General features: G+C 38.5%; 1 protein-coding gene across 3 annotated transcripts in view; it reads right to left on the bottom strand.

Annotated features, from left to right (window-relative positions):
• Window positions 1-797: 797 nt before the first annotated feature.
• The window catches only part of app (Palmitoyltransferase app), a 27,467-nt gene continuing 10,445 nt past the window's right edge, over window positions 798-17,819 (bottom strand). For all 3 annotated transcript variants that reach the window (XM_081992910.1, XM_081992909.1, XM_081992908.1), the window contains exons 8-12: window positions 14,811-14,932; window positions 14,622-14,724; window positions 10,253-10,358; window positions 4,041-4,341; window positions 798-1,342 (exon numbers count right to left, since the gene is read on the bottom strand). In XM_081992910.1, the coding sequence (XP_081849036.1) occupies window positions 1,231-1,342; window positions 4,041-4,341; window positions 10,253-10,358; window positions 14,622-14,724; window positions 14,811-14,932 (744 nt within the window). In that variant the 3' untranslated portion in view covers window positions 798-1,230. The remainder of the gene's footprint in view (window positions 1,343-4,040; window positions 4,342-10,252; window positions 10,359-14,621; window positions 14,725-14,810; window positions 14,933-17,819) is intronic.

Here is a 17,819-nt window from a genome sequence, read left to right as displayed (position 1 = left end):
ATGGCGCCTTTTGGCGCCATTTTGAAATTTTCCGAAAAAATCGAGTTTGGACTGGTTTTCTACTAATTCGAGGATGAGGAATTCAGTGGTAACGTTTATTTTCCGGTAGCTAATGCGCAAACCTGATTTTTTCAAAGTTTCTCGAACTGGATGACAGATACGTCAAATCTGACAGCGGGGATGAATTCCCCGTCCCCGAATTAGTCGAAAACGAGTACCATCAAGCCTGGGTTATTTCAAGCCAAAATGGCGGAAATTGCAAATGGCGCCTATAAGCGCCATTTTGAAATTTTCCAAAAAATCGAGTTTAGACTGGTTTTCTACTAATTCGAGGATGAGGAATTCAGTGGTAACGTTTATTTTCCGGTAGCTAATGCGCAAACCTGATTTTTTCAAAGTTTCTCGAACTGGATGACAGATACGTCAAATCTGACAGCGGGGATGAATTCCCCGTCCCCGAATTAGTCGAAAACGAGTACCATCAAGCCTGGGTTATTTCAAGCCAAAATGGCGGAAATTGCAAATGGCGCCTATAAGCGCCATTTTGAAATTTTCCAAAAAATCGAGTTTAGACTGGTTTTCTACTAATTCGAGGATGAGGAATTCAGTGGTAACGTTTATTTTCCGGTAGCTAATGCGCAAACCTGATTTTTTCAAAGTTTCTCGAACTGGATGACAGATACGTCAAATCTGACACCGGGGATGGATTCCCCGTCCCCGAATTACTCGAAAACAAATACCATGAAGCCTAGGTTATCTCAATCCAAAATGGCGGAAATTGCAAATTAACACACGCATTATAACTCAAAAATTCATTTTAATATCGTAAATGTAACCCTTATCTGTATATACCTATATATATGTATAATATAAACATAAATTACAAAAATATATATAACACACGTGTGGGTCTTCGTGGAGATCAAATTTCTGTAATATTACGTCGTATCAGTCGGTTGTTACTAAACGAAACTTTCTTGACAAAATGACGACTCAATTCATAAATTACAACTAAAAAAAAAAAAAAAAAATTTTTTTTTTTTGTAAAATTTTTTTTTTTTTTTTGAAAATTTTTTTTTTTTTTTTTTTTTTTAAATGAAGGCAACAGAGGTGTTGAACCTCTCGTTCTGTGTATATAATAAATGTAGAGGGAAACTTAACCTACTACTATACAAAAAAAAAAATAAATAGTGCGCATTTGACGTGCGAATATGACACAGCTGTCAAGTGTCAATTTTTCGAAAACAGTCCCGCCTGACTGTCGGCGCCCACGCTCGAATCCTCCAACGAATCCAAATCCAGGGCACTCTCGATCATCGTGGTGTCCTGCAAAAGTCTCAATCTGCGAAAAATTTGACGTTTTAGTGACAATCTGTCATTTTTTTTTGACGTTCGAGTGACAGTTACGCGGTTAATTTTAGTCGCGTTGGATTCCCCGTCCCCGAATTAGTCAAAAACGAGAGTACAAACTTGAAAATTACATTTTCTTGACAATCTGTCATTTTTTTTGACGTTTGAGTGACAGTTACGCGATTAATTTTAGTCGCGTTCGATTCCCCGTCCCCGAATTAGTCGAAAACGAGTACAAACTTGAAAATTAAATTTTTTTGACAATCTGTCATTTTTTGACGTTTGAGTGACAGTTACGCGGTTAATTTTAGTCGCGTTGGATTCCCCGTCCCCGAATTAGTCGAAAACGAGTACAAACTTGAAAATTGATTTTTCTTGACAATCTGTCATTTTTTTTGACGTTCGAGTGACAGTTACGCGGTTAATTTTAGTCGCGTTGGATTCCCCGTCCCCGAATTAGTCGAAAACGAGTACAAACTTGAAAATTATTTTTTTTTGACAATCTGTCATTTTTTTTGACGTTTGAGTGACAGTTACGCGGTTAATTTTAGTCGCGTTGGATTCCCCGTCCCCGAATTAGTAGAAAAAGAGTACAAACTTGAAAATTACATTTTTTTGACAATCTGTCATTTTTTTTGACGTTTGAGTGACAGTTACGCGGTTAATTTTAGTCGCGTTGGATTCCCCGTCCCCGAATTAGTCGAAAACGAGTACAAACTTGAAAATTACATTTTTTTGACAACCTGTCATTTTTTTGACGTTCGAGTGACAGTTACGCGGTTAATTTTAGTCGCGTTGGATTCCCCGTCCCCGAATTAGTCAAAAACGAGTACAAACTTGAAAATTGTTTTTTTTTTGACAATCTGTCATTTTTTTTGACGTTTGAGTGACAGTTACGCGGTTAATTTTAGTCGCGTTGGATTCCCCGTCCCCGAATTAGTCGAAAACGAGTACAAACTTGAAAATTACATTTTTTTGACAACCTGTCATTTTTTTGACGTTTGAGTGACAGTTACGCGGTTAATTTTAGTCGCGTTGGATTCCCCGTCCCCGAATTAGTCGAAAAAGAGTATAAACTTCAAAATTTATTTTTTTTGACAACCTGTCATTTTTTGACAGTTTGGTGACAGTTACGCGGTTAATTTTAGTCGCGTTGGATTCCCCGTCCTCGAATTAGTCGAAAAAGAGTACAAACTTGAAAATTACATTTTTTTGACAATCTGTCATTTTTTTTGACGTTTGAGTGACAGTTACGCGGTTAATTTTAGTCGCGTTGGATTCCCCGTCCCCGAATTAGTCGAAAACGAGTACAAACTTGAAAATTACATTTTTTTGACAACCTGTCATTTTTTTGACGTTCGAGTGACAGTTACGCGGTTAATTTTAGTCGCGTTGGATTCCCCGTCCCCGAATTAGTCAAAAACGAGTACAAACTTGAAAATTGTTTTTTTTTGACAATCTGTCATTTTTTTTGACGTTTGAGTGACAGTTACGCGGTTAATTTTAGTCGCGTTGGATTCCCCGTCCCCGAATTAGTCGAAAACGAGTACAAACTTGAAAATTACATTTTTTTGACAACCTGTCATTTTTTTGACGTTTGAGTGACAGTTACGCGGTTAATTTTAGTCGCGTTGGATTCCCCGTCCCCGAATTAGTCGAAAAAGAGTATAAACTTCAAAATTTATTTTTTTTGACAACCTGTCATTTTTTGACAGTTTGGTGACAGTTACGCGGTTAATTTTAGTCGCGTTGGATTCCCCGTCCCCGAATTAGTCGAAAAAGAGTATAAACTTGAAAATTTATTTTTCTTGACAATCTGTCATTTTTTTTGACGTTCGAGTGACAGTTACGCGGTTAATTTTAGTCGCGTTGGATTCCCCGTCCCCGAATTAGTCGAAAACGAGTACAAACTTGAAAATTCAATTTTTTTTGACAACCTGTCATTTTTTTTGACGTTTGAGTGACAGTTGCGCGGTTAATTTTAGTCGCGTTCGATTCCCCGTCCCCGAATTAGTCAAAAAAGAGTACAAACTTGAATTTTTATTTTTTTTGACAATCTGTCATTTTTTGACGTTTGAGTGACAGTTACGCGGTTAATTTTAGTCGCGTTGGATTCCCCGTCCCCGAATTAGTCAAAAAAGAGTACAAACTTGAAAATTAAATTTTTTTGACAATCTGTCATTTTTTTTGACGTTTGAGTGACAGTTGCGCGGTTAATTTTAGTCGCGTTGGATTCCCCGTCCCCGAATTAGTCGAAAACGAGTACAAACTTGAAATTTTTTTTTTTTTTGACAATCTGTCATTTTTTTTTGACGTTTGAGTGACAGTTGCGCGGTTAATTTTAGTCGCGTTGGATTCCCCGTCCCCGAATTAGTCAAAAACGAGTACAAACTTGAAAATTCAATTTTTTTGACAATCTGTCATTTTTTTTGACGTTCGAGTGACAGTTACGCGGTTAATTTTAGTCGCGTTGGATTCCCCGTCCCCGAATTAGTCGAAAAAGAGTACAAACTTGAAAATTGATTTTTTTTTTACAACCTGTCATTTTTTGACAGTTTGGTGACAGTTACGCGGTTAATTTTAGTCGCGTTGGATTCCCCGTCCCCGAATTAGTCGAAAACGAGTACAAACTTGAAAATTAAATTTTTTTGACAATCTGTCATTTTTTTTGACGTCAAGTGTCAACTAACCTGCTCGCACTCAAAAGACTGTTTTCCTTGTCGCACGCTGTCAAATCGTTGTCCAGCTTCGGTTCGGCGCTCTTCGGCTTGTCCGCGCGGTCACGCGGTTCCGTGGACGCTTGCGCGCCACCGTCGATCCGGTCCGCGTAGCTGCGCGCTTTGCTAAGCGCCCGCTCCGGCAACAGCGCGTTCCCGTACACCGGCGACCGGTTCAGCGTCGGCTGGCTCTTGTACAGCGTCGCGTAGTCGTCGGGCGCTGTTGCCAGCGGATGCTCGTTCGACACCAGATGAGTCACGCTGCCCGCGTTTTCTGTCAAAAAAAACCCACAAATTGGCAACGTTGCAAAAGTGAAAAATGCTTATAACTCGGTTGGTTTTTGAGTTGGAAGGTTGAAATTTTCAGGCAAGAAAGTACCTGTCAATATGTAAGTTCTGTCAAAAAACCATCAAAATCCCTCCAACCGTTTTCGAGTTATTCCACTTTTTGAAAAAGTGCTTAAAAATGTGCAAAGCAGCGAAGCGGTGTACAAAAACGGAAGCGTTGCGACGTTGCCATGCTTCGCCAAACATTTCAGCCAATCGTAGACAAACCGCATGCGCAAACACTACGAAACTTACCCCGAAAAGGGCGGGGAGGGGGGTGGGGGCGGTACCGCGCGCATCAAAAACACGCCCCCAGTCAGGCCAACCGAAAGGTACAGAAAAAATTTAAATTAATCGTTTCTCCAGTGAAATTGACTAATTAAGAGAAGGCACAGTCTAAGCTACCAGCTCGCGCAAAAACCACTCAAATCGGACGTTTAGAATGTGAGTTATGACGTTTTTGCCGTTCGCGGACAGTAAATTTCACGTTTTTGCTGTTTTCTTGGGTTTTTTATGCTGGTACGGCACTGGATTATGTCGGATGTTGTTGATTTTTTTACTGGGGATTGAGTACAGTCTAAGCTACCAGCTCACGCAAGAATCACCTCAATCGGACGTTTAGAATGTGAGTTATGACGTTTTTGCCGTTCGCGGACAGTAAATTTCACATTTTTGCTGTTTTCTTGGGTTTCTTGGCCAGCTACGTCCCTGGATTAAGTCGGATGTTGTTGGTTTTTTTACTGGGGATTGAGTACAGTCTAAGCTACCAGCCCGCGCAAAAATCACTTAAATCGGACGTTTAGAATGTGAGTTATGACGTTATTGCCGTTCGCGGACAGTAAATTTCACATTTTTCCTGTTTTCTTGGGTTTCTTGGGCTGCTACGCCCCTGGATTAAGTCTGATGGTGTTGATTTTTTTACTGGGGATTGAGTACAGTCTAAGCTACCAGCTCGCGCAAAAATCACTCAAATCGGACGTTTAGAATGTAAGTTATGGCGTTTTTGCCGTTCGCGGACACTCAGGTCACGCTTTTACAGTTTTCTTGGGCTGCTACGTCCCTGGATTAAGTCGGATGTTGTTGATTTTTTTACTGGGGATTGAGTACAGTCTAAGCTACCAGATCGCGCAAAAATCACTTAAATCGGACGTTTAGAATGTGAGTTATGACGTTATTGCCGTTCGCGGACAGTAAATTTCACGTTTTTGCTGTTTTCTTGGGTTTCTTGGCCAGCTACGTCCCTGGATTAAGTCGGATGTTGTTGATTTTTTTACTGGGGATTGAGTACAGTCTAAGCTACCAGCTCGCGCAAAAACCACTCAAATCGGACGTTTAGAATGTGAGTTATGACGTTTTTGCCGTTCGCGGACAGTAAATTTCACTTTTTTGCTGTTTTCTTGAGTTTCTTGGGCTGCTACGTCCCTGGATTAAGTCTGATGGTGTTGATTTTTTTACTGGGGATTGAATACAGTCTAAGCTACCAGCTCGCGCAAAAACCACTCAAATCGGACGTTTAGAATGTGAGTTATGACGTTTTTGCCGTTCGCGGACAGTAAATTTCACTTTTTTGCTGTTTTCTTGAGTTTCTTGGGCTGCTACGTCCCTGGATTATGTCTGATGTGGTAAATTTTTTTACTGGGGATTGAGTACAGTCTAAGCCACCAGCTCGCGCAAAAATCACTTAAATCGGACGTTTAGAATGTGAGTTATGGCGTTTTTGCCGTTCGCGGACAGTAAATTTCACATTTTTGCTGTTTTCTTTGGTTTCTGGGGCTGCTACGTCCCTGGATTAAGTCTGATGGTATTGATTTTTTTACTGGGGATTGAGCACAGTCTAAGCTATCAGCTCACGCAAGAATCACCTCAATCGGACGTTTAGAATGTGAGTTATGACGTTTTTGCCGTTCGCGGACAGTAAATTTCACTTTTTTGCTGTTTTCTTGAGTTTCTTGGGCTGCTACGTCCCTGGATTATGTCTGATGGTGTTGATTTTTTTACTGGGGATTGAGTACAGTCTAAGCTACCAGTTCGCGCAAAAACCACACAAATCGGACGTTTAGAATGTGAGTTATGGCGTTTTTGCCGTTCGCAGACACTCAGTTCACGTTTTTACAGTTTTCTTGGGCTGCTACGTCCCTGGATTAAGTCGGATGTTGTTGATTTTTTTACTGGGGATTGAGTACAGTCTAAGCTACCAGATCGCGCAAAAATCACTCAAATCGGACGTTTAGAATGTGAGTTATGACGTTTTTGCCGTTCGCGGACACTGAATTTCACATTTTTGATGTTTTCTTGGGTTTCTTGGGCTGCTACTCCCCTGGATTAGGTCGGATGTTGTTGGTTTTTTTACTGGGAATTGAGTACAGTCTAAGCTATCAGCTCGCGCAAAAACCACTCAAATCGGACGTTTAGAATGTGAGTTATGACGTTTTTGCCGTTCGCGGACAGTAAATTTCACGTTTTTGCTGTTTTCTTGGGTTTTTTATGCTGGTACGGCACTGGATTATGTCGGATGTTGTTGATTTTTTTACTGGGGATTGAGTACAGTCTAAGCTACCAGCTCACGCAAGAATCACCTCAATCGGACGTTTAGAATGTGAGTTATGACGTTTTTGCCGTTCGCGGACAGTAAATTTCACATTTTTGCTGTTTTCTTGGGTTTCTTGGCCAGCTACGTCCCTGGATTAAGTCGGATGTTGTTGGTTTTTTTACTGGGGATTGAGTACAGTCTAAGCTACCAGCCCGCGCAAAAATCACTTAAATCGGACGTTTAGAATGTGAGTTATGACGTTATTGCCGTTCGCGGACAGTAAATTTCACATTTTTCCTGTTTTCTTGGGTTTCTTGGGCTGCTACGCCCCTGGATTAAGTCTGATGGTGTTGATTTTTTTACTGGGGATTGAGTACAGTCTAAGCTACCAGCTCGCGCAAAAATCACTCAAATCGGACGTTTAGAATGTAAGTTATGGCGTTTTTGCCGTTCGCGGACACTCAGGTCACGCTTTTACAGTTTTCTTGGGCTGCTACGTCCCTGGATTAAGTCGGATGTTGTTGATTTTTTTACTGGGGATTGAGTACAGTCTAAGCTACCAGATCGCGCAAAAATCACTTAAATCGGACGTTTAGAATGTGAGTTATGACGTTATTGCCGTTCGCGGACAGTAAATTTCACGTTTTTGCTGTTTTCTTGGGTTTCTTGGCCAGCTACGTCCCTGGATTAAGTCGGATGTTGTTGATTTTTTTACTGGGGATTGAGTACAGTCTAAGCTACCAGCTCGCGCAAAAACCACTCAAATCGGACGTTTAGAATGTGAGTTATGACGTTTTTGCCGTTCGCGGACAGTAAATTTCACTTTTTTGCTGTTTTCTTGAGTTTCTTGGGCTGCTACGTCCCTGGATTAAGTCTGATGGTGTTGATTTTTTTACTGGGGATTGAATACAGTCTAAGCTACCAGCTCGCGCAAAAACCACTCAAATCGGACGTTTAGAATGTGAGTTATGACGTTTTTGCCGTTCGCGGACAGTAAATTTCACTTTTTTGCTGTTTTCTTGAGTTTCTTGGGCTGCTACGTCCCTGGATTATGTCTGATGTGGTAAATTTTTTTACTGGGGATTGAGTACAGTCTAAGCCACCAGCTCGCGCAAAAATCACTTAAATCGGACGTTTAGAATGTGAGTTATGGCGTTTTTGCCGTTCGCGGACAGTAAATTTCACATTTTTGCTGTTTTCTTTGGTTTCTGGGGCTGCTACGTCCCTGGATTAAGTCTGATGGTATTGATTTTTTTACTGGGGATTGAGCACAGTCTAAGCTATCAGCTCACGCAAGAATCACCTCAATCGGACGTTTAGAATGTGAGTTATGACGTTTTTGCCGTTCGCGGACAGTAAATTTCACTTTTTTGCTGTTTTCTTGAGTTTCTTGGGCTGCTACGTCCCTGGATTATGTCTGATGGTGTTGATTTTTTTACTGGGGATTGAGTACAGTCTAAGCTACCAGTTCGCGCAAAAACCACACAAATCGGACGTTTAGAATGTGAGTTATGGCGTTTTTGCCGTTCGCAGACACTCAGTTCACGTTTTTACAGTTTTCTTGGGCTGCTACGTCCCTGGATTAAGTCGGATGTTGTTGATTTTTTTACTGGGGATTGAGTACAGTCTAAGCTACCAGATCGCGCAAAAATCACTCAAATCGGACGTTTAGAATGTGAGTTATGACGTTTTTGCCGTTCGCGGACACTGAATTTCACATTTTTGATGTTTTCTTGGGTTTCTTGGGCTGCTACTCCCCTGGATTAGGTCGGATGTTGTTGGTTTTTTTACTGGGAATTGAGTACAGTCTAAGCTATCAGCTCGCGCAAAAACCACTCAAATCGGACGTTTAGAATGTGAGTTATGGCGTTTTTGCCGTTCGCGGACAGTAAATTTCACGTTTTTACAGTTTTCTTGGGTTTCTTGGGCTGCTACGTCCCTGGATTATGTCTGATGTGGTAAATTTTGTTAATGGGGATTGAGTACAGTCTAAGCTACCAGCTCACGCAAGAATCACCTCAATCGGACGTTTAGAATGTGAGTTATGACGTTTTTGCCGTTCGCGGACAGTAAATTTCACTTTTTTGCTGTTTTCTTGGGTTTCTTGGGCTGCTACGTCCCTGGATTAAGTCGGATGTTGTTGATTTTTTTACTGGGGATTGAGTACAGTCTAAGCTACCAGCTCACGCAAGAATCACCTCAATCGGACGTTTAGAATGTGAGTTATGGCGTTTTTGCCGTTCGCGGACAGTAAATTTCACATTTTTGCTGTTTTCTTGGGTTTCTTGGGCTGCTACGTCCCTGGATTAAGTCTGATGGTGTTGATTTTTTTACTGGGGATTGAGTACAGTCTAAGCTACCAGCTCACGCAAGAATCACCTCAATCGGACGTTTAGAATGTGAGTTATGGCGTTTCTGCCGTTCGCGGACAGTAAATTTCACGTTTTTGCTGTTTTCTTGGGTTTCTTATGCTGCTACGTCCCTGGATTAAGTTTGATGTGGTTGATTTTTTTACTGGAGATTGAGTACAGTCTAAGCTACCAGCTCACGCAAGAATCACCTCAATCGGACGTTTAGAATGTGAGTTATAGCGTTTTTGCCGTTCGCGGACAGTAAATTTCACATTTTTGCTGTTTTCTTGGGTTTCCTGGGCTGCTACGTCCCTGGATTAAGTCGGATGTGGTTGATTTTTTTACTGGGGATTGAGTACAGTCTAAGCTACCAGCTCACGCAAAAATCACTCAAATCGGACGTTTAGAATGTGAGTTATGACGTTTTTGCCGTTCGCGGACAGTAAATTTCACTTTTTTGCTGTTTTCTTGGGTTTCTTGGGCTGCTACGTCCCTGGATTAAGTCTGATGTTGTTGATTTTTTTACTGGGGATTGAGTACAGTCTAAGCTACCAGCTCGCGCAAAAACCACTCAAATCGGACGTTTAGAATGTGAGTTATGACGTTTTTGCCGTTCGCGGACAGTAAATTACGCAAAAATCAATCCAACCGATTTTGCACAAACAAGTGACTGTAAACGAGGTGCGGCGGCGCGTCAAAGGTCACGTGAACGCTGCGCGGTCGTTTCGCGCCAAACGTGGCAACGTTGTAGCGTTTCTCGGGGGGCGTGTACGGTCGTCGCGGCAACGCCGGCGCGTCTGCGGCAGGGGGCGGGGGCGGGGGCGGAGCCCGACGACCGTCCACGCGATACACGGCGCCCCGTTCGATTTGCGGCATGCTGCGACTGGCGGTCACGTGACGCGGTATAATTTTCGCGTTGGCCGCGCATCCGATTTGTTGCGCCACCCGCAGATGGCGCTTCGGCGCACCGTACGTACCTGATGTCGTCGTCGTCGTCGTCGTTTGTCGGTAGACGCCGCCCGGCGTCGGATCGTCGTCGTGCGCGTCGCCGTTGCCGGTCACGTGGTTTGCGGCGACGCCGTTCTGTAAACAAATGACAGAGAGACTGTCAAATATTTGACGTTTCTTCCGACATCTTCAGAAGAGTCACGTGACTGTTTTCGCATAAAAAGGAGTCACGTGACCGTTAAAATAATATTTTGACAGTTAAAACAGTCACGTGACCTTCAGGATTCCGTTTTGACAGTAACACCGTGTCACGTGACTGTTTCCACATTAAAATAAGTCACGTGACCTTTGAAATAAAATTTGACAATTTAAAATAGTCACGTGACTGTTTTTGCATTAAAAGGAGTCACGTGACCTTTGAAAATAATATTTTGAGATTTAAAATAGTCACGTGACTGTTTTTGCATTAAAAGAAGTCACGTGACCTTTAAAATTACATTTGACGATTGAAAATAGTCACGTGACTGTTTTTGTACTAAAAGAAGTCACGTAACCGTTAAAATAATATTTTGACACATAAAACAGTCACGTGACTGTTTTCGCATAAAAAAGAGTCACATGACCGTTAAAACAATATTTTGAGATTTAAGATAGTCAAGTGACTGTTTTTGCATTAAAAGGAGTCACGTGGCCTTGGAAATAATATTTTGACTCTTGCAGCAGTCACGTGACCTTCAGAAATTCGTTTTGACCGTAAAAAAAGTCTCACGTGACTGTTTTGGCATAAACAAGTCACGTGACCTTTTAAATTAAATTTGACGCCTGAAAAGTGTCACGTGACTGTTTTCGCTTTTAAAAAAGTCACATGACTTTTGTAACAATATTTTAATATTTAAAAGAGTCACGTGACTTTTAAAAATTAAATTTGACGATTAAAAGTAGTCACGTGACTGTTGGCACATTAAAAAGAGTCACGTGACCATTAAAATAATATTTTGACATTTAAAACAGTCACGTGACTGTTATCATATTGAAAGGAGTCACGTGACCATTGAAACAGTATTTTGACTCTTAAACAGTCACGTGACTTTTAGAATTCGGTTTTGACGGTAAAAAAGTGTCACGTGACCTTTAAAATTAAATTTGACTATTGAAAATAGTCACGTGACTGCTTTCGCATTAAAAGGAGTCACGTGACCTTCAGGGTTTCGTTTTGACAGTAGAAAAGTGTCACGTGACCTTTTAAATTACATTTGACAAAAAAATAGTCACGTGACCATTGAAATCATATTTTAACATTTAAAAGAGTCACGTGACCTTCAGAATTTCGTTTTGACGGTAAAAACGTGTCACCTGACCTTTAAAATAATATTTCCACTCTTGCAACAGTCACGTGACTGTTTTTGCATTAAAATGAGTCACGTGACCTTTGAAATAATATTTTGACACTTGCAACAGTCACGTGGCCTTCAGAATTCCGTTTTGACGGTAGAAAAATGTCACGTGACTTTTAAAAATTAAATTTGACTATTAAAAGTAGTCACGTGGCTATTTTTTGCATTAAAAGGAGTCACGTGACCCTTAAAACAATATTTTGATATTTAAAACAGTCACGTGACTTTTAAAAATTAAATTTGACGATTGAAAATAGTCACGTGACTATTTTTTGCATTAAAAGGAGTCACGTGACTATTGAAATAATATTTTGACACTTAAAACAGTCACGTGACTTTTAAAAATTAAATTTGACCATTAAAAGTAGTCACGTGACTATTTTCACATTAAAATAAGTCACGTGACCTTTGAAAAAATATTTTGACATTTAAAACAGTCACGTGACTTTCAGAAATTCGTTTTGGCGGTAAAAAAGTGTCACGTGACTTTTAAAATTACATTTGACGATTGAAAATAGTCACGTGACTGTTTTCGCATTAAAAAAAGTCACGTGACTATTTTCGCATTAAAAGAAGTCACGTGACTGTTTTTGCATTAAAAGAAGTCACGTGATATTTTAAATAATATTTTGACACTTAAAACAGTCACGTGACTTTTTTCGCATAAAAAAGAGTCACCTGACCTTTCAAATAATATTTTGACAGTTAAAATAGTCACGTGACTGATATCACATTGAAAGGAGTCACGTGACCATTGAAACCATATTTTGACTCTTAAAACAGTCACGTGACTGTTTTCGCATTAAAAGAAGTCACGTGACTGTTTTTGCAGTAAAAGGAGTCACGTGACATTTGAAATAATATTTTGACATTAAAAGGAGTCACGTGACCGTTAAAATAATATTTTGACACTTAAAACAGTCACGTGACTTTTAAAAATTAAATTTGATGATTGAAAATAGTCACGGGACTGTTTTTGCATTAAAAGAAGTCACGTGACCTTCAGAATTCGGTTTTGACGGTAAAAAAGTGTCACGTGACTTTTAAAATTACATTTGAAGATTTAAAATAGTCACGTGACTGTTTTCGCATAAAAGGGAGTCACGTGACCTTCAGAATTCCATTTTGACGGTAGAAAAATGTCACGTGACTGTTTTTGTATTAGAAGAAGTCACGTGACCTTTGTAACAATATTTTGATATTTTAAATAGTCACGTGACTGTTTTCGCAAAAAAAGCAGTCACGTGACTTTTAAAAATTACATTTGACGATTGAAAATAGTCACGTGACTGTTTTTACATCAAACGGAGTCACCTGACTTTTGAAATAATATTTTCACACTTAAAACAGTCACGTGACCTTCAGGATTCTGTTTTGACGGTAAAAACGTGTCATGTGACTGTTTTCGCATTAGAAGAAGTCACGTGACCTTTGAAATAATATTTTGACATTTAAAATAGTCACGGGACTGTTTTTGCATTAAAAGAAGTCACGTGACCTTCAGAATTCGGTTTTGACGGAAAAAAGGGTCACGTGACTTTTAAAATTACATTTGACGATTTAAAATAGTCACGTGACTGTTTTCGCATAAAAAGCAGTCACGTGACTTTTAAAATTACATTTGACGATTTAAAACAGTCACGTGATTGTTTTTGCATAAAAAGTAGTCACGTGACCTTAAAAATTATATTTGACGATCGGAAATAGTCACGCGTCTGTTGGCACATTGAAAGGAGTCACGTGACCTTCAGAATTCCGTTTTGACCATTAAAAATAGTCGCGTGACGTTTTCGCATTAAAAAAAGTCACGTGACCTTCAGAAATAACATTTTGACAGTCACGTGATCTTCAGAAATTCGTTTTGACGGTAAAAAAGTGTCACGTGACTGTTTTCACATAAAAAAAGAGTCACCTGACCTTTGAAATAATATTTGACGATCGAAAATAGTCACGTGACTGTTGGCACATTGAAAGGAGTCACGCGACCTTCAGAATTCCGTTTTGACTATTAAAAATAGTCACGTGACGTTTTCGCATTAAAGGAAGTCACGTGACCTTCAGAAATAATATTTTGACATTTAAAACAGTCACGTGACTGTTTTCGCATTAAAAAGAGTCACGCGACGTTGGAAATAATATGTTGACTTTTAAAATAGTCACGTGACTTTTAGAAATTAAATTTGACGATTGAAAATAGTCACGTGACTTTTTTCGCATAAAAAAAGAGTCACCTGACCTTTGAAATAATATTTGACGATCGAAAATAGTCACGTGACTGTTGGCACATTGAAAGGAGTCACGTGACCTTCAGAATTCCGTTTTGACTATTAAAAATAGTCACGTGACGTTTTCGCATTAAAGGAAGTCACGTGACCTTCAGAAATAATATTTTGACATTTAAAACAGTCACGTGACATTTAAAATTACATTTGAACGATGGAAAATAGTCACGTGACTGTTTTCGCATTAAAAAGAGTCACGTGACGTTGGAAATAATATGTTGACATTTAAAATAGTCACGTGACTTTTAGAAATTAAATTTGACGATTGAAAATAGTCACGTGACTGTTTTCGCATAAAAAAAGAGTCACGTGACCTTTGAAATAATATTTTGACAGTTAAAACAGTCACGTGACTGTTTTCGTATAAAAAGTAGTCACGTGACCTTTAAAATTATATTTGACAATTAAAAATAGTCACGTGACTGTTTTTGCATTAAACTCCATTTTGATTGAGCGTAGCTCCGTTATTTGAGGAGCTACAGCAAAAGTGTAGAGAACGAAAGTTGTAGGGAATTTCATTCCCTACAAGATTGTTTCTTAGCAATTTTGCCCTTAAGGGCCTCCTCAGGGAGTTACAGGGCGAAAACGGTGACTGGACTTTGATTGAGCGTAGCTCCGTTATTCGAGGAGCTACGGCAAAAGTGTAGAGAATGAAAGTTGTAGGGAATTTAATTCTCTACAGGAGGGTATTAAGGAATTTTCGGATTTTGGGAGTGACGTACCTGATAATGCGGTTTCACTGCGTAATTTGCCGCTTTCAGGGTCGTTTCGGCCAAAACCGGTTGATTGATTTCCATTCGGTAATTGTCGGTGACGATGCCCCGCCTAAAAAGAGAGGGGGAAATAAAATTTTGACAGTTGACGTGTGCGCCTGTCAAAAACGTCAAAAAAAAACGTCAAATCCCACCCACCTGTCAATCAGAGAGGGCGCCACCGGGCCGCACAGAATGTGGACAAAATTGAGGCACACGTTGCCCTCCGAGTACGGATTGAGGCCGGTTTGGCCTCGTTTGCTCGCGAACGAGCCTTTGATCTGGAAAAACGAGAAAAAATGAAAAAAAAAAAAAAAAAAAAAAAATTCAAAAAAAAAAAAAAACAAAAATTATGAAAAAAAATAAACAATAAAAATAAGAAAAACAAAACAAAAAAACTAAAAAAATTAAAAAAAAAAAAAAATTATGAAAAAAAAATAAACAAAAAGAAATAAGAAAAACAAAAAATAAGAAAAACAGAAAAAGTAAAAAAAAAAACAAAAAAATAATGAAAAAAAAAAAACGAAAAAAATAAAAAAAACAAAAAAAAACAAAAAAAACAAAAATAATGAAAAAAAAAATAAACAAAAAAATAAGAAAAACTAAAAAAATAACAAAATTAAAAAAAAAACAAAAATAATGAAAAAAAATAAACAAAAAAAAAAAGAAAAACAAAAAATAAAAAAAACAAAAAAAAAAAAAATAATAATAATACTTTATTCATGTTAAGTTAAGCACCAGATGGTTTATACACGTCAAGGATTCTAGAATGCTTCAGAAGGTTTCAAGAATATTTCGGAACACTTCAGGAATTTCTAGAATTATTCAGAAGGTTTCAAAAGACTTTAGAAGGTTCTAGAAGACTTTAGAATGGTTCAGAAGGTTCCAGAATGTTTTTAGAAGAATTTAGAGTGTTCCAGAAGGCTTCGGAAGATTCTAGAAGGTTTAAGAATATTTCGGAAGACTTCAGGAAGTTCTAGAATGTTCCAAAAGACTTCAGAAAGTTCTAGAAGACTTCAGGAGATTCTAGAAAGTTTCAAGAGATTCTAGAATGTTTCAGAAGACTTTGAAAGGTTCCAGAAGACTTCAGAATACTCTAAGATATTCTAGAATGTTTTAGAATGTTCTAGAAGGTTTTAGAATGTTCTAGAAGGTTTCAAGAAGATTCTAGAATGCTTCAGAAGGTTTAAGAATATTTCGGAATGCTTCAGGAATTTCTAGAATTATTCAGAAGGTTTCAAAAGACTTTAGAAGGTTCTAGAATGCTTTAGAATGTTCCAGAAGACTTTAGAATGGTTCAGAAGGTTCCAGAATGTTTTTAGAAGAATTTAGAATGTTCCAAAAGACTTCAGAATGTTCTAGAAGACTTCAGGAGATTCTAGAAAGTTTCAAGAGATTCTAGAATGTTTCAGAAGACTTTGAAAGGTTCCAGAAGACTTCAGAATACTCTAAGGTATTCTAGAATGTTTCAGAAGGTTTCAAAAGCTTCTAGAATGTTTCAGAAGACTTCCACGGATTGTACAATGTTTTAGAAGGTTTTAGAATATTCTAGAAGGTTTCAAGAAGATTCTAGAATGCTTCAGAAGGTTTCAAGAATATTTCGGAACACTTTAGGAGGTTCTAGCATTATTCAGAAGGTTTCAAAAGACTTTAGAAGGTTCTAGAATGCTTTAGAATGTTCCAGAAGACTTTAGAATGGTTCAGAAGGTTCCAGAATGTTTTCAGAAGAATTTAGAGTGTTCCAGAAGGCTTCAGAAGATTCTAGAAGGTTTAAGAATATTTCGGAAGACTTCAGGAAGTTCTAGAATGTTCCAAAAGACTTCAGAATGTTCTAGAAGACTTCAGGAGATTCTAGAAAGTTTCAAGAGATTCTAGAATGTTTCAGAAGACTTTGAAAGGTTCCAGAAGACTTCAGAATACTCTAAGATATTCTAGAATGTTTTAGAATGTTCTAGAAGGTTTTAGAATGTTCTAGAAGGTTTCAAGAAGATTCTAGAATGCTTCAGAAGGTTTAAGAATATTTCGGAATGCTTCAGGAATTTCTAGAATTATTCAGAAGGTTTCAAAAGACTTTAGAAGGTTCTAGAATGCTTTAGAATGTTCCAGAAGACTTTAGAATGGTTCAGAAGGTTCCAGAATGTTTTTAGAAGAATTTAGAATGTTCCAAAAGACTTCAGAATGTTCTAGAAGACTTCAGGAGATTCTAGAAAGTTTCAAGAGATTCTAGAATGTTTCAGAAGACTTTGAAAGGTTCCAGAAGACTTCAGAATACTCTAAGGTATTCTAGAATGTTTCAGAAGGTTTCAAAAGCTTCTAGAATGTTTCAGAAGACTTCCACGGATTGTACAATGTTTTAGAAGGTTTTAGAATATTCTAGAAGGTTTCAAGAAGATTCTAGAATGCTTCAGAAGGTTTCAAGAATATTTCGGAACACTTTAGGAGGTTCTAGCATTATTCAGAAGGTTTCAAAAGACTTTAGAAGGTTCTAGAATGCTTTAGAATGTTCCAGAAGACTTTAGAATGGTTCAGAAGGTTCCAGAATGTTTTCAGAAGAATTTAGAGTGTTCCAGAAGGCTTCGGAAGATTCTAGAAGGTTTAAGAATATTTCGGAAGACTTCAGAAAGTTCTAGAATGTTCCAAAAGACTTCAGAATGTTCTAGAAGACTTCAGGAGATTCTAGAAAGTTTCAAGAGATTCTAGAATGTTTCAGAAGACTTTGAAAAGTTCCAGAAGACTTCAGAATACTCTAAGATATTCTAGAATGTTTTAGAATGTTCTAGAAGGTTTTAGAATGTTCTAGAAGGTTTCAAGAAGATTCTAGAATGCTTTAGAAGGTTTAAGAATATTTCGGAACACTTCAGGAATTTCTAGAATTATTCAGAAGGTATCAAAAGACTTTAGAAGGTTCTAGAATGCTTTAGAATGTTCCAGAAGACTTTAGAATGGTTCAGAAGGTTCCAGAATGTTTTCAGAAGAATTTAGAGTGTTCCAGAAGGCTTCGGAAGATTCTAGAAGGTTTAAGAATATTTCGGAAGACTTCAGAAAGTTCTAGAATGTTCCAAAAGACTTCAGAATGTTCTAGAAGACTTCAGGAGATTCTAGAAAGTTTCAAGAGATTCTAGAATGTTTCAGAAGACTTTGAAAAGTTCCAGAAGACTTCAGAATACC

The sequence above is a fragment of the Ips typographus genome, linkage group LG15 (assembly GCF_016097725.1).
Source record: "Ips typographus isolate SLU linkage group LG15, UJ_Ityp_2.0, whole genome shotgun sequence".
NCBI lineage: Eukaryota > Metazoa > Arthropoda > Insecta > Coleoptera > Curculionidae > Ips > Ips typographus.
Note: the sequence above shows the minus strand (reverse complement) of the source record. Positions and strands in the feature narration are given on the sequence as shown.